At 40.3% G+C, this 25,248-nt stretch overlaps 1 protein-coding gene across 7 annotated transcripts in view; it reads right to left on the reverse strand.

Annotated features, from left to right (window-relative positions):
• CRACR2A (calcium release activated channel regulator 2A) overlaps positions 1 to 16,039 on the reverse strand; it is a 56,263-nt gene extending 40,224 nt beyond the window's left edge. Inside the window, exons 1-6 of one of the 7 annotated variants that reach the window (XR_005824526.1) lie at positions 15,836 to 16,038; positions 11,852 to 11,954; positions 8,949 to 9,186; positions 4,975 to 5,086; positions 2,578 to 2,743; positions 770 to 916 (exon numbers count right to left, since the gene is read on the reverse strand). Coding sequence is in view for 6 of the 7 variants with exons in the window: in XM_040574284.1 (XP_040430218.1) it covers positions 770 to 916; positions 2,578 to 2,743; positions 4,975 to 5,086; positions 8,949 to 9,116 (593 nt within the window). In the remaining variant the exon portion in view is untranslated. Of the gene's footprint in view, positions 1 to 769; positions 917 to 2,577; positions 2,744 to 4,974; positions 5,087 to 8,948; positions 9,187 to 11,851; positions 11,955 to 15,312; positions 15,815 to 15,835 lie in introns of those variants that run through there. The other 6 variants (XM_040574284.1, XM_040574293.1, XM_040574309.1 and 3 more) reach the window with 6 other exon arrangements.
• Positions 16,040 to 25,248: the final 9,209 nt, after the last annotated feature.

Below are 25,248 nucleotides of genomic sequence, written 5' to 3' on the forward strand. Positions count from 1 at the left end.
ACAAAAAGAGTGATGAAATTTTCAACAAGTATATTTGCCTGTATTGCTCAATGCTTATAAATATATTATGTTCTAATACCGCTAATATACAAATGTCGGACAACTTTATCTCAACATATTTTTCAAACAATGATATTGTGAATTAAAAAAGATACTGTGTACAATATCTGCTGGTCTGAAGATTGCTCTCTCTATGAATCTAAAATATTTTTGCACTGAAATTTAACAGAGCAGACAGAAAAGCTACTGGAAGCACAGCCTATACTGCTCTGGTTCATACCATATCCCACAAAAGTATTAAAACAATTCAGAAAGTGTGAGAGCTTCCAGATCTGATCTGAAAATCGTGAGTTATTAATATATATGTAAATCATATACATATAAAATTATAAAATTGATATAAATAAAAATTATAGGTGAACTTCAACTATAATCTGCGTAAGTATAAATCTGACTGCCCTCTGGAGTCAAGCTTATTAATTAGATGAGAATTGCTTAGTATTGTCTTAAAACTGCAATGAAGTAAAAGACATCTGCAAAAGAATTTCAGTCAATACAATCTGTTAACAGGAAAAGAAAAGCTAATTTCAGATAGTTCTGCAGTATGTATAATTTTACTCTTCACAACTAATAAAACTTCATGTTACAGGATCTCTTGTGATTATAGCACTCAGTTCTCCTCTGAAATACTTCACTTATTTCAAAGGCTTAAATGTAGGTAGGCTAGATGTAATACTACACAAACTGACCAAGAAAGAAAAGCACTAACTTTTTTAGAGCCCATTCCAACTCATTCTTTTCATTATCTGCATCCTGGAGCTGGGAAAAAATTCTGGCCAGGAACTCTTCAAAACTGGAAAGTAAGTGAGATTCATCTTTTCTCAGCTGCAACCAAAGCTGCTTCACATCACTTTCACTGAAACAAAAGATTATAAACGACTGCTATAAGAGAACATTCCTCAGTCTACAGTAAATGTTTGCCGCATCCTAGTAACGGAATATCGGCTTCAAGGCATTACTAGTCAGAACACAAGGCTAATTAAAAACAAGGGTTGTTTAAGCAGACTCAGATTGAAAAAGGATGAGGTAGGTGGGTAATGATAGCAATCACTTTTATTCTAAAATATTGATCATAACATCGGGTCATGCATGACTGCAAGGAATCACAGAAATTGCTTGTTTGTTGGGTGCCTTGTTAGACACTTCATCTAACCAGAAATGGAGAAGAAAGGAGATAAATATCTCATCTGTCTCCTGTGATTAGTACCATCCTATCACTTTTATTAGAAGCAGAGAATTTTCCACCAATCCAGTAGGCAAGGGACAGTGGAAAAGCTAATCAAAAACATTTAGGCAAGGGACAGTGGAAAAGCTAATCAAAAACATTTTCTCATGACAAATGAATGAAACTCAGGCTCCTAAGTTACTAAGGTACTATAAATTGCATTTGTAGTGTCTTCTTTCATTTTTACTTCATTTTAATTCCATGGTAGGTCTGCTAAAAAAAAAAAATAATAAAAATAAAAATAAAATCAGAACACATCTTAAAAATTTTGAATGAAAGATTTTCAAAAAAATGTTTTCCTTCTGTAACCATTCTGGAGGGGGGGTGGGGGGCGGAGAATGTTCTACTGTGAATGATACATTTTTTTAAACACTTTGCTGAAATTTCCCTGAATAACTTCTTTTGATTGTTTCTTCCTGACTAGTTCTCTTCCACATGCACAGTTAGGCTGAACCTAGACAGCTATGAGTGCTATATTTAAAGGACAAAATGAGGATGAGGTAGAAAAAGTACGTAACAATCTCTTCATATTGAAAGCCTTTCAGGATGACTGCCAATCAGCTCTTTCCCATAACAGGCAGTCAGGTGAACAAAAGCACTGATAAGCATTTCTATTTCATGATAAGGATCACTGATACATCTCTTAGACATTTTTATTATCTGTCCAGATTCTCTCCAATTTTTGTCCCTGTGCTTTCTTTGATATAGTACATTGATTGTGATTAACCAATGAACATCAGACCAATGCACAAGAAACTCTTTCAGCAGTGGATGTTTTTGGATTCTTTGTTTCAGAGGACATCATCCTGGTCCTGGAAGAGGTAAGTGTCATCATAGCAATCACAATATGCAAATAAATGCAGAGCAGAGCAAACATTCTTGCTTATGGTTAACTGGTGCACTTAAAACACATTCCTTATCAAAAAAACAACAACAACAACAACAACAAAAGTCACCATGCACTGTTTTTTTTTTGAAATCAGTAGCACCTGTGAATTCTCAAACAACACACTAGTAATTATCTATTTTCAAAATCCATGGTATGTCGGTATAGTTTTCACATGGAACAGACATGTTTCACATGACTGCAATGCAATAGTTTTGCTCTTGGAAATTTTGGGCTGAATGTCATTTTATCCTTTCTAATGGCTAAGAAAAATAATTTTCAAAGAGTCACCATGTTAATGAAAGGCCTTATTTCTCATCATTCCTCTTGAGTTCCATTAAAATCAAACCACAGAGTTGAATCATAAAAGATTGTGTAATCTATTACTATTGCTGGGAAAACTCACTCCTCCAAGACCTTTTTTGCTCCAAGACGATCCATCAGATTTGAGAACTGGAATTCCTCATCATCATCATCTCTCACAGTCTCTTCACTTTTAGGTAGGCAGGCTGTTTCAGCTTCTGATTGTTGCATTTCTTTATTTAAAGCAATCTGCCCCAAAAGAAACTGGCCTAAGATTTAAAAATTACATAGGTTATAAGTTTAGCATTTTCAGAAATCACTATAAGAAGTAATGTCATTGAAGAACATAACAAAGATCAAATTAAACAGTAAATATAATTTTTGAGGAAGGAAAACCCACTTGTTTACGAGCAAAGGGAGTATCATGAAACAACTAAATCATGAGGCCTGACAAGAGGATACCTGAGGTCTGTGCCTGGTTTTGCCCTCAAAATTCACAAACACACTGAAAAAGTTCAGACTTCCATAAACAAAAGACATAAACTGTGGCAACAAGCACTTTATAGATGTTGTGGTCTCCTAGATATGCTTAAAATTTCTTAATATGCTTCAAATTCCTGCTTGTAACTGCGTATCAAAGCTAGATTTTTTTTCATGCTCATTTTTCCCCCATTTGACTCACATGTATTTTAATTCCTCTAGACTTCACCCCTACATTCTTTTCTTCCACATATTCAGGATATTTCTATTAATAATAGCAAGATTCAGGTATTCCTGACTATTGGCACCACATCATAATCACAAGGGACTTGCATAAAGTCATGAGACTTTCTCATCAATTATTCACCATCCAGCATCACATCATGTTGAGACAAGGAACAAGATAAAGGATGTTGAATATATAGGTCTTAGCTAACACAATTGTATGTTAATGACCCCAAAGATAAGGGAGTAAAAGACTGTATGCATAAGATAATGGAACCAGCAAGAACTGGCTTGACTGCTGAAGTCTTTCAAAGAAAGGAAAGGTCAGAAGTTTAGCAGCAAGGAAGACTTCTGGCCTTCATTAAAAGACCACCGGAGTATGCCGGATGACCACCCAAGGACTCCAGTACGTATGCGAAAAGGTGTGGGAAGCTATGTTAATGATTATTCGCATACCTGATGAATATGCAAGAGACTTACATGAAATGAAATGAATATGCATATATCCCACTAATATAAACACACTGCCAGTAAGCCTTGGTGTATGTGTGGGTTGGGTGGAGCAATCCTACACACACCTGGTGCCGTAAAAAAGAATACCTGCTTAATAACTTTGGTTATTGAGTTTTCACTGCATCAGTGTTATCTTGGATTTGCTCTAGTAAGGGCAAATACTAGAGAAGAACACTATAGAAGAATTGATTACAAGAAATAACCATGGTTTGACAAATGAGTTGCTTCAGTTTAAATTAAACATGAGTTTAAGCAAGAATACATATTACTGAAGTCAGCTGGGTTGAAAGGCTCAAGTAAATTAACAAACTGTGAAACAGTCTAAATTCTTTTCTCAAAGTGGGAGGGTGTGGAGGGGATAATATGTAGAAAAGTACTCTGGATCCAGCGTATCGATCTCAAAAAGTAGGGAAACTGGGACCCTACAATGAATACATTAAAAAAAAATGCTAGCCACATCTTGGAGATAAAGAGGGTAGATATAAAAACAAGAGAGTGAAAAATCTTAAGAACTGCAAAGACTACTAAAAAAAAGAAAGAAAGAAAGAAAGAAAGAAAGAAAGAAAGAAAGAAAGAAAGAAAGAAAAGAAAGAAAGAAAGAAAGAGAGAAAGAAAGAAAGAAAAGGAAAAGGAAAAGGTTTTTTTCTTTTGTAGCTTTTTGTTTTGTACCTTCTGCTACATTCATAAAAAGAAAACTAGGAAGACAAGAAGTATAGTAGCTGTTCATCAAGCATCATGTGTTATATGTGTTATATTATATGATGTTCATCCACCCAAGGACTCCAGTACACATGCAAATAGGGGTGGGAACCTATGTTAACGATTCTTCAGAGACCTGATGAACCTATGTTAATGGTTATTTACATACCTGATGAATATGCAAAAGACTTACAGGAAATGAAATGAATATGCATATATCCCACTAATAGAAGCACACTGCCAGTAACCCTTAGTGCGTGTGTTAGGTGGAGAGATCCCACACACACCCGGCGCCGTAACAAAGAATACCTGCTTAATAACTTTGGTTATTGAGTTTTCACTGTGTCACTGTGCCATGACTTCCCATCTTACACAGGAGAGAAACACCCTGGAGCCCTTTGATGAGAATGAACTTCTGTAGACATCTTATAGACATCGTTTGACCACTTCTTCATATATCTGCTGTATCTGGGGAACAGTTTCCCTGTGTGCATCATAAGTGTACTGTTAGGATAAAAGATTCAAGTGGAGAGCAAAGAACCCGAATAAGAGTCTATATAGGAGACATGCTTTCCAAACTCACTGAATCCTGTGGTGAACTCCTTTGGGGTAAGTGAGCCATTGCCATCCGCATCCAACATAACAAAAACTTTTTCAAGCTCTTCCAGGCTAAGAGGTAACTCAGGATACAGTCTCTGAAATGACAAAACATGCTGCAACTTCACTCACTATCACAGGATAAGAATGGAAGCTATAAACAAGACAAAAATCCCTGTAATATAGGCCTTTTCTTTTTTTTTTTTTTTTACCCAGAAGGAAAATTCAAATACATCTCAAAGGCTGAAACAACATTAACTTTGGAAGGTATGCTCTTACGACTTCATGATTTGCCTTTATGAATTCTTTACAACAAAAAAGTGAGAACAAGCAAGTCCAGAGAAGGGCGACGAAGCTGGTGAGCGGTCTGGAGAACAAGTCTTATGAGGAGCGGCTGAGGGAGCTGGGGTTGTTCAGCCTGGAGAAGAGGAGGCTCAGGGGCGACCTTATTGCACTCTACAGGTACCTTAAAGGAGGCTGTAGCGAGGTGGGGGTTGGTCTATTCTCCCACATGCCTGGTGACAGGATGAAGGGGAATGGGCTAAAGTTGCGCCAGGGGAGGTTTAGGTTGGATATTAGGAAGAACTTCTTTACTGAAAGGGTTGTTAGGCATTGGAATAGGCTGCTCAGGGAAGTGGTTCAGTCACCATCCTTGGAGGTCTTTAAAAGACATTTAGATTTAAAGCTTAGTGATATGGTTTAGTGGAGGACTTGTTAGTGTTAGGTCAGAGGTTGAACTAGATGATCTTGGAGGTCTCTTCCAACCTAGATGATTCTGTGATTCTGTGACTCTCCTTGTGAAGCGTATTCCTATCTCACAGGGAAGAATTAGGACTTAAAGTGGAGTCTCAGCAACCTCATGAAATGCCCTGACTATCATGCACCTGGGCAAACCTGCCAGAAGAGCTGAATGCCTGTTTGCATGTCATGGTGTCAGGCAAGAGACTCTCTGACCAAGAACATTAGAGAAAGAATAGTGTCCTAATTAAAGCTGCTTTAAAAAGTATAAATAAATAAACAAACAAACAAACAACAACAAAAAAAAAAAGCAAAAAAGCTACAGAAGGAAAAAACCTGCTGCTCCTGTAATCACTTTGTTTACCATCTGTCTATTCCTTCAATAGAGCATGCTCATACCAAAGAAGATGAAACTTCATTATACCACCTTCAAAAAATCACCTATTTTTCCTGAGAATCTAAAGACAGGAAGAAAACAAAAACAAAAACAAAACAAACAAACACATAAAAAACACCTTTTACTTTAAATTTGGCCCAACTGGTCTATCTTAGGGCTAACATAACGGTTCTACTGGACATCTTTTAAAAGCATAGACAAATAGACTGACAGAAATAGGAGGAAATTGGAGTGGCATACAACTACAATCCCTACAACTACAATAGCAAGGATTTGCACTGGAAGGCAGCACTAGGAAGAATAAAAACTTTCCTTAGCTTGGAAAGCAATATAAACTGGTGAAGTCATCTACTTTGTTAGTATTTTAATTTCTTCCCTGAACTCCTATAGTATATGCAATATATTAAAATTGCAAGTTGATAAAATTAATCAGAGCAAAAGTCCTACTCTGTTCCACTGTGGAAAGGGCTTTAGGCACAAAGAAAGTGTCTTCTTTAACCCAAGAACAACAGAAACTGTTATCCAAGGTAACAGGCCATGCAAGGTAAGGGATGGTTGTGTTCTTTAACTAGGTCTTCCCTGTCTGCAATGAAGGGTTTATGGTATAGATTATAAACCTGTACAAGCTGAAGTAAAGAGCAGTAAAAGAAATTCCAACGTGATTCTGAGATTCTGAGAAGGTAAAGCAACAGATCTTCTAAAGCACAGAACTTAATCAAAGATACACCTGACTTCTCAACAGTTTATTGTATAAACACACCCACCTTCACAAAGCTTTAGACTTTTATCACTTCAGTCTAAATGGAAAATTAAAACTTAGCTTCTTCTGTAAAATCCTAACAGCCTACTTGGCACTGATGAGGGTGGTGTTTCAGACTAATTACTCTTTTAACTCTCAGAAAGAACAGAAACTCAGCTCCTATTACCAGATCTTTAGGACCTGATAAATGAGTGCTTCTTGAGAGCTGTCTGTCCTCTACTGTTAACTACAAGGAAGATGCCACAATGAGAAAGCTGTCCAAATCTCCAATTAATCATTTTTTTTTAATTACTGGAACTAATGTATAAAACTTTGGCTTATATTTTTTATTCACTGTTACTATATCACTGTAAAGTCAAACGGAGATGGGTCTCAATGCAGCTTTTTGTCAATGGAATTGCATTGATTTCAGCTGATTTACTCCTGATTTACTAAGGTGTTGAATGGTACAATGATAATCCCAGTATCTTCAAAAGGTCTGTACTTGTAGCTTTATATTTAATTGGATCATCAGAAAATAAAAGCAAACGAAGAAAAATCATCTCAAATGTTCTGAGCATCCATACTTCTGTATTTAAATGAACCAGACACATACACACAGAGGTTGTCAGATACAGAGTAAACAAAAAATCAGGGTGAAATAAAAGAAATACACTGTATCTGTTCTTTTCAACCCTTTTTCTGTTGCACCTTTTGCAACATCTGTTTTAGAACCTGCAAGTACAAATTTATCTACAATCCAAGCATAAAACCCAGAATCAAAGAAAGGTCTTTACAGTCCTTGCAAAAACAGACATTAAAACTTTATGTATATATAAGGGTATTTTACTAGGTGAAAATATATGCCATTCAGTTTTGGAAAGACAATAAAATGAGAATAAAATAAAGGAAGTTCTCTGTGGATTGGGATTTACCAAAATTACCCCTAAAAACATAGTTGTTACTTTGCATTCAGTTACTTCAATGAGATAATATATATTGGAAAACCCTATAGCATAGCAAGCATCTGCACTCTTATCTTGCTCAGCTTCACAGAATTAGCCCAAGTCTTCACAAAATTCAGCAACACAACTGGACAGAAATTTATTGACAGGTACTATTGAGCAGTCTACTGTGAGGTTTTTGCTTTTTCAACACAGGCAGTTAAAAGTCTCTCGCTTGCATATACTCAGACATGTTTTTGTTTCTGAGAATATGGAAAGCTTCTTTACCTCATTTCAGATACTTCAGTTCGTTGTAGTTTGTAGTGAATTTATTTTGCTACCGCTCCTCATTTCTATTTCATCTATTAGTACTAATGTAAAAATGGATTACCACAATGAAATTATGCTTTGCATGTCATGCATGAGTACATTCCTGCTTTTTACCATATTTTTTTCATTGTTTCTACCTTCTCTGCTTTCAAGTCTTTTTTTCAAGTCTTCTTATCATTTTTGCAGTGTGTTTTAAAAAGATTTTGTTGTGTGGTTGCTTCTTTTCAACAACAACTTTAGAAAATCTGCATTTGGCCCCTCAAATTCTATGATTATTTTAAGAACAACTTGGTTAGTTTATTTTGAACACTGAATAATGCTAAAATGCTGTTTCTCTACATTTCCTGCATGTATATGTGATTCAACTGAGAGTTTCACTTGTCTGAAATGTGAAACCAAAGTGAAAGACCCTGTTTACAGAATTTGGCTGAAAACAAACAACAACAACAACAAACAGAAAGGTAAAATTAGTGGACAGAATATATTGTTGATATGGGGGCAAACTGCAAAGCAATGAATTTGCTGGATTTTCAACTTTCCCAAGAATGGAATTCCTGGGACAAACTGCACTTACTTCAGCTTTCCATTTATTTGTTGCTTTTTCTGTGGAAACAATTGCAAGGATTATCATAGAACCATAGAATCACAGAACAGCACGTAAGACTTCGAAGAGATTACTTTAAATCCTATGCATCTCTTTAACTTATCAGGAGGGTATCACATTTTCTAACTCTAAATTAATTGGTCTCAATTCATTAAAGGCATTGGGAGTTTCTCTCATTGTATATTCCACATAGCCAATTTAGTTTTACCTGCATGTCTTGGCAAGTGATGAAGCCTTTGCCTTCCACATCACAAATCTGAAAGAACTCATGTGCTTTTCCCAGCACAGTTGGTCCTGGGTCCTCTTCTCCAGTCCTGCTCTTCTCTGCATCTCCTGAGGGCACAGGACTGGCACAGTCTCCTTGCATTCTGTCCATTGTCAGAATCTTGTCACTGAATATTTTGGGATGCTGCTATCCCATTTACTTACAAATTCTGGTCTGAACTCTGTGCATGGAAGATAAGAAAAAGAGCAAATTAGACTCTCTTAATTATACTTTCAACAATCTCTTAGCAACCATCTCTTTAATTAGGCACAAAATCTTAGAAGAAGAAATAGCTTTTTGAAAATGCATGTCTGCACTAAGGCTGCACTAAGCATACTGCAAATGGGATGGTGAATGAGGAGGGGACAGTCTGAGTGAAGGACAAGACAAAAAGTATCCTAGTTCTGAAAAGGAATCTCAAAGCAAAATCAGACAGTTTAATAAGAAATACAGACAATCAATTAAGTGGAACAAAAAGAAAACACAAGAAAAACATATTAAAAAATATTTAAAGTTACTACAGTTATTCAATTGGTATGCTTGTGACTGATCATCTTAACACCACATTATCACAATTTGTATCCAGTGCTTTGGAGTACAGTATGTGCACATGATAGCTAATGAATGAAAAATGATTGATGACAGATGGAATCTGATGGATCATTTGTTTTAACTTATATTTTAAATCACTAAAATTAAGAGAAAGATAATGTATTATGGAATTCTGAAACATAACTTAGGTGTTTGACTTTCACCTGTGAAACATCTAATTGCTAGTGAGCTTGGCGGAAAGACTTCATAAATTAAACACATTCCAGAGTCTCTGTGAAAATTTGTTAGTTCCTCTTCATGAAAATACTTGTGTTTAACTCATGTTTGGGTATAATTTTATCTTAAATTCATTCTGGGAATTCTGATGGAAATATTTTTCGTCTCCAAACTTATTCTAAATTGTACAACATGCAGTATCAATACAAAAGGAGCAGGCTTTTCCAAACTTCAAACTAGGTTCAAAGGCACTTTTGAATATCCATCTTTTTCCATGGCTCACCTTATGTTTGGTAAGACTCTCTGTATGACCCTAACCCGTTATCATGTGGGTAAATCAAGTTTATAAAAAGTCTCCTTCGCTGGAGTACTGTGTAATTGTGACAGCCTAAGAATGTATACAGTTACCAATGCTCAGATGACATGCAGCAACTTGACTTTATATCTGTATCTTGGATTTGTCTTTCTATTTTTCTAAATAGGTCTATCTAAAGTAGCCACATATTTGTCTGATGATTTTTAAGAGAGAAATATATTTTGAGAAGCTTTTCATATGAAGGAACAAAGCCTGACTGGCACAATCTGAAATAACTCCAACAGAGGCCAGTGAGAATTATTTGAATCTGAAATGTATGTCTGTAGTCTCCAGACTGCAGGCCTGGGCATTGCATGGATGTGGAGGTAGAACCTAAGAAAAATAGAACTTTTGCTTTTCTACTCTGTTTATTAGGTAGAAAAGGCTCTGATCACACAGAGTAGGTCAGCCAGAGTCTACTCAATTCTGTGCTTGAGTTCTAACAGGCAGTGCTTTATCCATCTTTAAACATACCATCTTTCAAGACATTCTTAGATGTACAGTTCCTCACACCTGTGGCTTGCAACAGCTTTCCATTAAATTCTGTCCCTTTTCAAAGTGATTTATCTATATTGGCTATGGACCAGGCTACTGGACTTTGCATGCTGCAGGTAAGTACAAAAAGCACTGTAAACCAACTTTGGACTTCCATCCATTTTCGGATTTTGATGAGCAAATCACTCTCACACTCTAACTCCATTTGGCAAAAATCTGCAAACCTTTGATACCGAGTCAAAAGAACATATAGTTGACTAATTAGTCAGCCTTATCTGTAAGACTATACAGAATTGTATCCCAAGTGGGGGCAAGATAACCTGGGCCTGAAAGATGTGCCTGTAAAAAAACAGCTGAGGAATTCATGGTGTGCACATGTCTTTTGACATGTAAATCACTTAGTTTAGTATGCATGTCTAAGTTGGAACAACAAAACAAGAAAGAACAAGATGGTGTGAGCATATGCAACAACTGGGTTCAAGCAGCGAACATAGTGAGGAAGACTACTGACAACCACCACAGACCCCCCGGAAGACCACAATCAAATGTGGTCAAACAAATGTGCATGTGTCAGAAACATTTACATATTTTAACGAATTACGGGAAATAGTATGAATATGTTGATTATTTCTATGAAATATGATGAATATGTATGTTTTGACTGCATATAACCCCTGTAGTTTGGACGGTTCGGCACGCACACTAGGTGGAGAGATTCCCTGGGTATCCGGCACCACAATTAAAGAACACCTGCTTTCTAAAACTCCTAACCGAGTATTAGAGAGTTTCTTTGACCAACTTTCATGGTATCACCTTGGTAGATCTAGCACATTCTGATTTAGCTTCAGGGCTCTTCCCAATGTCACTGAGCACGCAGTTCTCAGAACTTTTTTCCTCATGCTCTCTTGCAACTCTGAGCATCCCAGTACTGCAGTTCAAATACTCTCCAAAGCTGAAAATGTTTTAATGACCAAAGAACTTAGCTGTCAAAATCTTTCCTAAGCAGTTATAAACTTAAGACATTTCCCAAGACAGTCCTCACATGATGGAGCAGCAGAACAAAAAAACTTCCCGAGAGCAGGCAACAGTTGGCTATATACACTACCAGCCTGTTTTAGGAAACTTCTTGTAATGGGCCTTACTTCAGTTATAATACACGACATACAAGGGTGCTTTATAAAGCACAGAGATCAGATGCTTAAACAAAGCACGCGCACAGCAGGCTGACCTACTCATTTCCGTAGCGTGTGAGCCCTCTGGTGGGCTCATAGCACTCTACACCCCAAAAGTCACCAAAGCTTGTCATAGCGCCTGCGACGTTCCAGCAGGCCCTGGAAAATGAACAAGGTTAGTAAATGTTGTCACGGGCATTTGACTATTACACCTGCCTGGTCAGCTATATTCGTTCTCTTATTAGGAAAATTTCTAGCTTAGGAAGTGTGACCAATCACTGTGGGAATATACACTAAGGGAAAGATCACTCCCTAATTGCTCTCTCTCTTTATCCCTTTCTTGAAATTTCTAGTATTAGCCAGTCTCAAAAATACAATATAAGCTAGGTGAAGCTTTGCTCTGAGTCTACATAGCCACTCTCACAAATGTATTACATGGAAATGCCCCAGCAAGCCAGACTTAGACTACGGTGGTATAACAGTATAGATGAGATTCTCCTTTGACACTGCTTTTACACACCTAAACTTCATTTAATTCAATAAAGCTCATTCTTGGCTGAAACCAGGATATGAGGTAACCAAAATCAAGCCATCAGTTTCAACTTCTCAGTGACAGTAATATAAAATTGAGTTTAATTATATCAAAATTCACTGGAACAAGTGAAGCCCAAAAATGATCTTGACGAGATCTGTCTCAAATTTCAAGCGTACTAGATAAAATCAAATTTTTCTTTTTCAAATTTCAGCAATTTCACAAAAGACCACAACTGCAGGAAAAGACCAGACTAATCATGACAGTATATGCTGCTAGTACTGTCCATTACTAGATTTTCTTAAGAAAAAGGAAAACTATCCAAATAATAGATAGCCAATTGCATATGAAAGAAGAGAAATATGAAACCAGATTTAAAAAAAAAAAAAAAAGTGGAATAAAAAGGCACTATGCACTGCTTGATAAAGTTATTTACACTTAGTAAACAGCTCAGATATGATTCAGAAAATATCACCATGTTTTCTAAATACTACAAAATGAAACAATACATCATGGTAGCCTCACCCTCTTGTAAGTTGCCCCGCCTTTCATACACATCATAAAAAATTACATAGCAACAGTACGTAGTACAGAAAAAAAAATAGAGAATGAATTAATATTCTTAACCATCAAGGCAGCTTACACAGCAAGTAGTTTTTCTTAATTCCTAAAGTGTCCTGATACTTTACAAATGCTGGTAATAACATGAAAAATTAAAACTGCAATTTACCCTATGTTACTAGATCAGCAATGCAATTGTTCCAAGGCCAGTTTTAAATAAAATAGGCAGTTCCTGTCACTCATCCATCCCCTTCAGAAACTCAATGGTTTACAAATTCAAAATTCTGTTAAGAAACCCCATGTCCATTCCTTTAGCTACAAAAAAAAAAAAAAATTTCACCATGTAAAAACACATCATATCACAAGCTGATGAAAATGAGCATAGCTCCAAATGGTACTAACCAAGGATGTGGGCTTTACGAGATTTTTACAGGTAATTAACCATGAGGTATTTTGGGACTGGTCTTCAACAGGTAGGTCATTGCTGGTATTTTGATCCTGATTTTTCAATCTGGTATACTGTAAATCACCAGGCTCTTGAACTGCACAGCAGTGCTGATGCACAGATTTCACAAGTCATGAGGTGTGACAACCTCATTCTCCCTAACTGTGACAGTTAAAAACTTACCAAGCTGTTTTACCTGCATTTATGTCTCTGAGTTTCTAGGTTTCAGTTAAATATTTTTTAGCATTTGTCTACAGGTAAAAATTTTTTGCCCCATCTTTTAAGTTTAGAAGACTTTTTCCAACACTCATACAAAGAAAATAAATAAATGATTATGAAATATTATATGGCTCACAATAGCAAAAAAAAATTAAAACACCAATATCATCCAGGGATACAATTTACAAGCTGATAGTTTATTGCAATCATAACTCCATACATATATATATATATACACACACACACATACTTGCACACACCCACACCCATATATATACTTAGGACATTTATATATATATGTATTCGCTGCACAGAGCTTGACTGAGGAAAGCATCCTTCAGCTGATAGATGTAACACCCAGCCCTGCACATCTTGAAACTAATGAAAACAGTTAAATTCTACAGATTCTCTGAAATTAGATCATTTACTCACATGCCTGCATACAGATCGACTAGCCCTGCTTTAGTCTCCTTTAAAAAAAAGGTAGCAGCGCCTTTTACAGTCACTGTGCCTAATTTTTCAGACTCTTATTTTTGAAGGAATTTCCCTGTTAAGATCTGCTTTATAAGTCACAGCCACACCCTGTCAGTTCTGCAAACATTGACACAAATGACTGCTAGTGTATGGCAAGAAAAAAATCAACCGCAACATTCAGGAAACTCTTCATATATTTTTCTTTAACCTATACCCCTTGTATTCAGGTCTGTGCTAAACACAAGAGAAACAGAATTTCTCTCTTTGGCCTTTAGCAGTACATTTCAAAACACAAATCATCAGAAAAAAAGTGTAGTAAGTTTACTTAATACCATGGTTACCATAGATTTATACAAAAAATATTCTTATGAGAGGCAACATTTATGTTCTACAGATACTGGAAGATAAAAACAACTTTCCCTACAACCAAACTATCATTTTCAAAATAACCTTTGTTATTTTGTCAGCTTCTGTAACCTGACTGACATATGAACAGGGATATCTTCAGAACTGACTTAGTGTCAGAGTTATCTTTTAGCATTATGTTGAAATTTTTCTAAAGCTGATAAAATGTAACACCATAATTATTTTAAGCTGACATAAGCCTGCTAAAAGAAGACATTCTCTTCCCTATCACCATGCCCTGGCCTTAGAATCATTAAGGTTGGAAAAGACCTTGGTATACATTACATTTAGTCAAAATCTGTTGTATCGGTATATATAAAAGTATCTTGGTAGCAGTAAATATACTTTTTAACTACAATTTACTGTCATCACAGGCATTCAGTGTGAAGACCCTGAAGGCAGTCACCAGTCACAACTTCAATTATCTTTTGTATTTGCAGGGAAGCATACAATGAAAATCAACTAGACAGCTCTAGAAGTATGCCGGACATAAAGTGATTTTGCTGTGACACTGTTTTTCTTGCCCTAGTACATGAAGACTGTAGAAGAGCCACTACAAATAGTACCAGTTACAGCACTTTTGGGCACCACATTTATGAAATATTCTTTATGTAGAAGGAGTTATAACACCTGGCACTCCAGTACACTCAGCTGTCAATCCAATTGCAAGCGTCTCACCCCTTTTTGCCCTAGTACTGGTACCAGTATTACACAGAGATGTAAACCAAGGCAAAATGAGCTAAAGCAACTTGCTCAAGTTCATGACAGCAGGCAGTGCAGTAGCAAATGAAGCATTAGAACTGCGGTTCTAATCCTGCTGCCTTCCAGCATGAGTGTTAACAAAAGGGTCAGGGGCTGCGAGTGCTGTATGCAACACTCACAGCGGCTCCAGAAACATCCCTGTGCCACCTCTGTTCCACTGTCAGCAGGGCAGCCACACACCAAGCAAACAGGTGGAGGTGCTTCTCCCACAAGAGCTTTTCCAAGCTTCTTCCCAGTAGGTGCCTCCCACACATGTTGCAGGAGTCTATACCATCAAGGTGTGCAGCTCATAGCTCCGAGAGAATGGGCAGAAATGTTGATTGGCACTTGGGGACAGGAAATGTGCTAATAACGGATATCACTTGCGGGCTGCCCTGAACCTCCTAAAACCCTGCCCAGGCCCGATAAAATTGCAAAAGCAGTGTTCTCTTGCAGACCTCCCTCACAGGAAGCAGAGCTTGCAACAGGAGGAGCACAGAGGAAGAGCAGAGCACGGTTGAGACATCAGGGAGAGAAGGGAGAAGCAGCTGTCACTGTGCATTTCCTCCAGCAGCATTGCTAGGGGGATGATCTGGCTCTGCATGCTCTTCTTGTCTTTCCTCTCCTGACACTTTAGGCCCAGGATACCTTCCCCCAACTCACCTCCCGCAACTTCCTGCAGGCGCCCAGGCGAAGGTGCAAAACGAGCCCTGCGCACTGACTGACGAAGTTCCACACACGCCTCAGGGTGGAAGTAAAAGTGCAGGAAGATTTAAACAACTTTCTAAACTTTGTTCAGGTACGAATAGCATAACCCGGTGACGAGCAGGCTGCGCCCCGGGGGCGGGACAGTGAGCCAGTCCGGCCTCCCTCCGCCCACAGCCGGCCCTTGCCCACGCAAAGGGGGCTGTGCAGTCAGAGTACAGATCACACCTCGCCTCTGGCAGGTCTAATTCCGAACCAGCAGTAAGTCAATTTGGAGAGCCAGGGGAATTCAAATTTGCAATACCCTCCTTGATCCCTACTGCAGCTAGGACTAAGTATGTGATGGCTTGCTTTCTGGAGTAAGGCCATTGACTTGAAACCTCTCTAACCTGAATGATACAGGGCAGAAGGGTTTGGAAGGGTGCAGGACAACGCATCCAAATCAAGAACTTAAGGTGATGACTAATCTAAATGGACCAACTAGGATCTTCCAAGCTTGTGATTTCAAATTGTCCCAAGTGCAGTTACACTTGCACAGAAGATGGTAACAGGAGACAGAATTGATTTCACATTCATTTGATTCAGAAATTTCAAATAGCCCGAAGTACATTTTGAAAAATGTCGTGCTAGGGTATGTTAATGTCTACCTTTGGGAACAGGTTCTCTGAGTACCCCTCTAGAAAATAAATATACTTTGTTCTCATCACTGCAGCATGTCACAACTGTAGAAGAGTAATTTGTGCATGGTGTTCATAATGTATTTCAATTCAGGATACTTCCTAAAGCAAAAACAAAGAAACAAACAAAACAAACCCCCCCAAACAAACTAAAAATGATAATGGTGCAATTCATACCATTGTGTTTGACCCCAGAATGGATAGCTTCTTGAGATGAGAAATAATTATAAAAAAAAAAAATCAAAGGGACAGCTGAAATAGAAATACAGTAGGAGGTGGTATAAAGACCACAGGATCATAGAACCAATTTGGTCAGAAAAAGCCTTTAAGATCATGAAGTACAACCATCCACCTAATGCTACAAGTCCACCACTTAACTGTGTCCCTAAGCATCACATCCACACATCTCTTAAATACCTCCAGGGATGGCAACTCCACCATGACACTGGGCAGCCCATTCCAATGCCCAGCCACCCTTTCTGTGAAGAAAGGCCTGATAGCCTTCCTGATAGCCAATCTAAAAATAATCTTTTCTGATAGCCAATCTAAACCTCCGCTGGTACAACTTGAGGGATGTCACTTGTCACCTGAGAAGAGAGACCGACACCCTCCTCACTGCAACCTCCTTTCAGGTAGTTGTAGAGAGCAATAAGGTCTCTCCTGAGCCTCCTCTTCTCCAGGCTAAACAACCCCAGTTCCCTCAGCCACTCCTCATAGGACTTGTGTTCCAGACCCTTCACCAGCTTCATAGCCCTTCTCTGGACACGTTCCAGGGTCTCAGTGTCTTTCTTGAAGTGAGGAGCGCAAAACTGAACACAGTACTCAAGGTGCAGCCTCACCTGAGCAGAGGACAGGAGAACAATCACCTCCCTGGTCCTGCATGCTACACTATTCCTGATACAAGCCAGGATGCTGTTGGCCTTCTTGGCCACCTGGGCACATTGCTGGCTCATGTTCAGGCAAGTGTCGACCAACACGTCCAGATCCCTTTCCTCTGCACAGCTTTCCAGTCACTCTGTCCCAAGCCTGTAGCGTTGACAGGTTTAGTCAGGACCCAGCACTTAGCCATGTTGAACCTCATCCCATTGGCCTCTGCCCATCGACCCATCCTGTCCAGGTCCCTCTGCAGGGCCTTCCTGCCCCCTGGCAAATTGACGCTTCCCCCCAACTTGGTGTTGTCTACAAACTTACTGAGGGTGCACTCATCCGAATCATCAATAAAGATATTAAAGAGGATGGGCCCCAACACTGACCCCAGGGGAACACCACTGATGATCGGTCTCCAGCTGGACTTCACTCCATTCACCTCTGGGCCCAGCGGTCCAGCCTGTTTTTAACCCAGCAAAGAGTATACCTGTCCAAGCCATGGGCTGCCAGCTTCTCCAGGAGAATACTGTGGGAGACTGTGTCAAAGGCCTTGCTGAAGTCTAGGTAGACTACGTCAACAGCCTTTCCCTCATCCACCAGGCAGCTCACCCAGTCACAGAAAGAGATGAAGCTGGTCAGAAAAGAGTTGCCTTTCATGAACCCATGCTGGCTGGGTCTGATCTCCTGGTTGTCTTGCACATGCTGTGTAATTGCATTCAACATGACCTGTTCCATCACCTTTCCTGGCACCAAGGGCAGGCTGACAAGCCTGTAGTTTCCTGGGTCCTCCTTACAACCCTTCCTGTAGATGGCCATCACACTAGCAAGTCTCCAATCATCTGGGACCTCTCTGGATGACCATGTGTAGTGGGTTTACGTGGCAAGGTTTTGGTAGCAGGGGGCCATAGGGGTGGTGGCTTCTGTGAGAAGAATCTAGAAGCTGCCCCATGTTAGGTAAGAGCCCCACTGCTGACCAGAGCTGAGCCAATAAGCAATGTTGTTTTGCACCTCTGTGAGAGCATATTTAATACAGGGGAAAAAAAAGCTGCACCACACAGCAGCTGGGAGAGTGAGAGGAGTGAGGAACAGCCTTGCAGGCGCCAAGGTCAGTGAAGAAGGAGGGGGAGAGGTTCTTCATGTGCCGGAGCAGAAGTCCCCTGCGGCTTGTGGTGAGGACCATGGTGAAGCAGGCTGTCCCCCTGCAGCCCATGGAGTACCATGGTGGAGCAGGGTTCCACACTGCAGCCCATGGAGGAGACCATGGTGGAGCAGGTGGACCTGCACCGACGGAGGCTGCGGCCTGTGGAAGACCCCTGCCAGAGCAGATTCCGGGCCAGACCTGTAGCCCGTGGAGAGGAGACCACGCAGGAGCAGGTGACCTGGCAGGAGCTGCTGCCCATGGGGGATCCAGGTTGGAGCAGTTTGCTCCTGAGGGATGGACCCCGTGGTACAGACCCATATCTGTAGCAGTTCTTGAAGAGCTGCTGCCTGTGGAAAGCTCACGCCGGATCAGTTCAGCAAGGACTGCATCCCGTGGGAGGGACCCCACAGCACAGGGGACGAGAGTGACCGAGAAGGAGCGGCGGCGAAGAAGCACTACAGACTGACCGTAACCCCCATTCCCCCTGTTCCCCTGCGCCGCTTGAGGGGAGGAGGTGGAAGAGGGTGGATGGGGGGGAAGGTGCTTTTGGTTTCTTTCCTTTGTTTCTCGCTTCTCTAGCTTGTTAGTAATAGGTAATAAATCTTACTATCTCCCTACGGTGAGTCTGTTTTGCCTGTCACGATAATTACTGTGCGATCTCCTCGTCCTTATCTCAACCCTTGAGCCCTTTTCATCATATTTTCTCCCCGTTCCTCTTTGAGAAGGGGGAGTGAGAAAGCGGTTGTGGTGGAGCTCGGCCTCCCACACGAGTAAAACCACCACACCATGACCACTGATAGATGATGGAAAGCAGCCCAGCAATCACACCCGCTAACTCCCTCAGCACCCTCGGGTACATCCCATCAGAGCCCATAGATCTGTGGGTGTCTAGCTTGCCTAAATAACCTCTAACATAATCCTCTTCAACCAAGAAAAAGTCTTCCTCTCTCCAGGTTTTCTCTATTGTTTGGCTCAGTAGTGCATGGGGGCTAGCCTTAGCAGTGAAGACTGAAGCAAAGGTGGCGTTTTGTAACTCCACCTTCTCTATATCTGCCATCACCAAGGCACCCACCTCATTTAGCAGCGCACCCACATTTTCTTTAGTCTTCCTTTTGCTGCTATGTATTTGAAGAAGCCCTTCTTGTTATCCTCAATCTCTCTTGCTAAATTTAATTCTAACCGGACCTTGGCCTTCCTCATTGCATCCTTGCATTCTCTGAAAATGTTCCTATATTCCACCCAAGTGGTCTGTCCCTTCTTCCACAACATGTATGCTTTCTTCTTCTGTTTAAGGTTTTCCAAGAGCTCCTTGCCCATCCATGCAGGTCTCCTGCCCCCCTTGCTTGACTTCTTTCTCATAGGGATGCACTGATCCTGAGCTTGAAGGAAGTGGTGCTTGAATATTAGCCAACTCTCCAGGGCCCCCTTACTCTCTAGGGCCCTGGCCCAGGGGATTCCTCCAATTAGGTTCCTGAAGAGGTCAAAGTTAGCTCTCTTGAAATCCAGGGTTGCAGTCCTACTTTTTGCCCTGCTTCCTCCTCGCAAGATCTTGAACTCCAACATCTCGTGATCACTGCAGTCGAGACTGCCCTCAACCTTCATGTTTCCAACCAGACCGTCTCTGCTTGTTAGTACCAGGTACAGCATTGCCCCTCTCCTTGTTGGTTCACCTACCTCCTGTGTCAAGAAGTTATCTGCAATGTTCTGCAGTAACTTCCTGGACTGTTTGTTCTGGGCTGTGTGGTCTTCCCAGCAAGTATCGGGGTGGTTAAATTCCCCCCAAACAATCTTCGGGCTAAGCATTGCCACTTCTTCCCCTCCCAGATGTAGGACCAGCAAAGGGTAATAGTCTGAGGGTTGAACCAAAGTGGGAAGTCTCCTGGTGATGTCTTTAACCCAGGCCCAAGGAAGGCATCAGACTTCCCTTAGAGGAGGGTCCCTTCTACGTACTGGAGTCTTTTCAGTTTAATCTGCAAACTCATATTTTATCTAGCTTTGCTAAGGCCAAGCGGCCCTCTGTTCCCCCTATTGTGGAACCACCCACAACTGAAACATGACTTTTTTTCCTCCTCCCAGTGGTTGCGATACTGGGGGTTGGCCTTTCTGACCCTGGCAATATCTCTGGTGGAGAGGAATCGTCGCCTTCTCCATCCATCTATTGCCTTTCAGCCTCCAGGGCCTCACACCTATTCCTCAGGGCTACGTGATAGCATGAGACAGGTGAAGGCAAATTTCTCCTGCCACCTCGAGCCTGGATTTGTTTCCATCTGTTCACATCCTTGAAACTTCTGCTTTGTGTCTGCTGGGGAATGGATACTGCATTCCCTTCTTGTTGGGGAATTCCTGGTGCTTGTTCTTGTTTGACGGAGGCCAGAGCTTGGCACCACCCTCTGAATCCCAGATGCCCCTCAGTTTTTCCACCTCTTCTTGTAGCTCAGCTACCATGCTGAGCAGGTCTTCCACCTGCTCACATCTCACGTAATTGTTATCTCTGCAGCTGCCCAAAGATGGTGTGAAGCTTTGGCACTCCCTGCAGCCTGACCTCTGGATGGCTACATGGTTTTTCGGAAGCTCAGTTTGGGTCCCCACCTCCTTTTTGCTAAGCATGGATGTGGCCTTCCGCCGACTGTTTGCCATGACTTGTTTGCCATGAGCTTGCTGCTGCACCCTGCACTGCCGCACAAACTGCCATGCCACGCCCTGACTGCTGTGCCACACCATGTTTGCCTACCCTGTTTGCCACGGTCCTGGTTGCTCTTGCTCCCCAGGGGATGCCTGTTTACAATGGAGGGGGAGGGAGAAGGAGGGGGGGTGGGTTGCTCCTGGCTCAGCCCAAGCAACAAACTCTGTTGTAGAATCCTTTCAGTTTAATTTGCAAACTCATATTTTATCTAGCTCTGCTAAGGCCAAGTGGCCCATTGGGAAAATACATCAAAGCAAAATCTAAAAGTGAAAAAACAGGTCCTACAGAGAATGAAAGAAGAGTGGGACCGTTAAGCCAAAGAGGGCATAATAACCATCTTAATTGTAGCTTTTAAGGACTAAGGGAACCACTACAATCACCTACTTTTCTATTCTGCATAACACAAACCCAAGGCTTCATTTATATCACAATAAATTTATAGATTTTCATAAAATTACTTCCAATTTACTTCAAGGTAAGGGAGACAAGCAGCAACCAAGGAGAGAAAAGATCTGGGAAAAGATGTTGTGGGCTATGGACGCTATAATCATATACACATAATTCCTCATTTTCAGAAGATGACTGGTTAGAGTAAAAACAAAAAACTAAAGAAGGAAAAAAACCTAACAGGTCATATATCAGAAGCACAGTGTCCACAATATAACTGGGAAACAGGAGAAAAACAGAAAAGGTATTAAAAGTGACAGCACTGATGATTCCAAAACAGGCCAGAGAGGACTTTGGAGAGAGATCACTTGGCATTTGTCCTTAGATGAATCTACAAATTCAAACTCTAATGTTAACAAAAAATACTATGTCATTTCTGTGCACAATGATGTAGAAACCTAGATCTCTGACTGTTGATTGTGTCTGCATTAACCTTTTTTATTTCTAATATCTCCAACAAAACAATTAGTTTCCACAGGATTTGTAAGAAAATTTTCCTCTCCCAAATGATAGATGGAGAAGAAAGCTGCCTGCCTTGCTTCCTGCTGGTCTCTGGAAGCAGTAAGCAAAACCATTTGTGGATTAAAATTGAGATGCTCAAAGGTAACAGAAGTAAGCAAGGGAAGCAGATAGATTCATTTACTTCCCAGTCTGATCCTTCAATATAGAAACACTAATGAAAAACAACTAATGTGCAGGCAATAATAATCACATAACCTCCTATTTCCTTTCCAGAACTACCTTCTCTGATTTTTGTTCCCTAAATATTAACAGTTCTTAGGGATCCATACTGAAAAGGCAGAGTGAAGTTAAATGAAACTACCCAGTGCTGTTAAGCTCCTTGAGAAATAAAGCTACTGTAAGTAGTTAGGTTTTTAGTGAAAATGCACCTTTTCCTCTTACATCATGGCTTTGAATGCTTTATTCTTAACTGATTTAAAAAGTGTTTGTTATCATGCTGGGAGCCTGGAAGTTCTGCTCATGTGGAGAATTAAGAAGCGCAGGGCGCAAGAAGCAACAATAATATTCTCTCAGTAATTCAGTACCTCTAACTCTCTGATTTCTTGGTACAGTAATCTGAGAAAATAAGTATGGCAGGATATTGGACAAAATTCCACTTGCACTGGAAAGTCTAACTAAAAACCATTAAACTTTATTCCAGCACCCCAACGAGGAAACCATCAGAAGGAATGACTGTTTCACAGTGGCCAAGTAGCAACGGTACTACTATTGCTAATAACAAATCAGAGATCACACAAAATACTATATTAACCTTCATGTTTCCAACTAGACCATCTCTGCTTGTTAGTACCAGGTCCAGCAGCGCCCCTCTCCTTGTTGGCTCACCTACCACCTGTGTCAAGAAGTTATCCGCAATGTTCTGCAGTAATCTCCTGGACTGTTTGTTCTGGGATGTGTCGTCTTCCCAGCAAATAGTGGCCCTACAATCACATCTGCCAACAACCTCAGCACCCTTGGGTGGATCCCGGTATAGGCTTCTTAGCATAGGCTTAAAATTACAGTAGTAAGCAGAATGCTTTAAAGAATTCCACCATTTTTACAAGTCCAAAATTGTCCTCACTGAAGTCTAGGTACACACTCATTTGATTTTCTTCAAGGACCAAAACAATACTAAGATCTTTTGAAAAGTCCCAGGGTGCAAAACACATTATCCAGATCCGGGATCCTTCTGAGTCTATGCTTAAAGTAAAATGAGTTAGAAACTGGATGACAGTCTCAATCACTGGGTTATGCAAATGCCAGAACTACAAACTGCAGCAGGTGCTAGGCAGAAGACTGCTTGCAGCTTTAAGTCAGGAAATGTCAAGAGCAATATAAAAATAAAACCCCCACCCTTGAAATAAAACAAACTGCACTTCACAGTTTATTTGTGGTGATGGGTTTTTATTTCAGTCTGGAGAGCCATCATACTGTTCAGTTGCAAGGAGTAGTTTTCTTCTACATTTATGCTGTCGTTAACAGGCCTATTTGATCTTTCCACACTGATATAGCCCTTAATTGCACCACCCTGGGAGAACTTGATAGTAATATTCAAATTAGTTGCCGAAATTGGAATCATAAACACAGTGCAAGAAATTTACAGATTGACTATAAAACAAATCATAGTAACTGACAGGTAGGAAACTACAGGTCTTCTAGCTTGACCTGCTCTTGAGTCATCTCACTTGCCAAAATAAAGCAAATACATGCTTGACTTTATGCTATTGTGATCTGCACTAGTATAAATTCGATTGTGCTATATAAATAAATAAACCTCCAATATAAATAAATAAAGTAAAACTTTTTCAAAAATTGAGCTTTAATCATAGAATGGATCTGTCTATCATCTGTTTCAACCTACTGCTCAAAGCAAGGTCAGCCAGAGCAGATTGCTCAAGGCCTTGTGCAACTGGGTTTTGAAAATCTCCAAGGATGGAGACTTTATAACCTCTCTGAGCAACCTGTTCTATTGTTTGACTATTCTCACAGTAAAAAAGCTTTTCCTTATGTTTAGATGGAATTTCCTGTATTTCAATATGCGTCTGTTGCCTCCTGTCCTTTCACTGGGCAGTACTGAGGAGTCTTGCTTTGTATTTATTACCTCGCAACCATGTATTTATGCACATTGATAACATTACCCCCACAATCCCCCCAGCTTTCTGTTCTTGAGGCTAAATAGTCCTAGCTCTCTCAGACTTTTGTTATATGTCAGATGTTTCAGTCCCTTAATCATTTTAGTGACTGGTTGCTGGATTCACTCTATAAGTCTCTCTTTTACTGTGAACCCTAGAACTCAACACAGCACTCCAAATGTGATCTCACCAGCACTGAGGTGGAGGGGAAGAATGACCTTCCTCAACCTGCTGGCAATATTGCTCCTGATTGTGAGTCACCTAGCTATGACATTAGCTAGCTCCCTCACCTCTCATGGATGTATCCCATCAGGTTCCAAAATCTTGTTTATATCCAGTTTGTTTAAACGTTTCCTAACCCTATCCTACTATACTGAGAGTAAGTCTTCACTGCACCAGACTTTGTCACTTGCCTCAGGGGCTTGGGAATCCTGATGGCAGATCTTACCAATTACTCAATGCTTTGTTCTTAAGCCTTTTCTGTGCCCTTTGTCACCAGGTCCCCTGGCCCATTCAGCAAAAGGGTTCACAGTTTCCCTAATCTTTGTTATTGTTACTTGTAGATGCCTATTTTGTTGCACGTCTTGCCAGATTCAATACCTGGTTGGTTTTGGCTTTCCTAAACCTACCCATTCAATACCTGGTTGGTTTTGGCTTTCCTAAACCTACCCGTACATAGTCAAGACAGCGTCTCTTTATTCCTCCCTGGTCACCTGACCACACTTCTACCTCATGTATGTTTCCTTTTTATGTTGGAGTTTAGTCAGCTCTTCATTCATCCCTGCAGGCATGCTGCCACTTTTGCTTGAATTTTTGGGCTCTGGGATGGACCATTCTTGAGCATAAATGTATAAAAATAAAAGAACTTACAAATATTTCTTTCCATATAACTTGCATTAGAAATGTTTTTCTTAAATCATAGG

This window comes from Cygnus olor, chromosome 1 (genome assembly GCF_009769625.2).
Source record: "Cygnus olor isolate bCygOlo1 chromosome 1, bCygOlo1.pri.v2, whole genome shotgun sequence".
Taxonomy (NCBI): Eukaryota; Metazoa; Chordata; class Aves; order Anseriformes; family Anatidae; genus Cygnus; species Cygnus olor.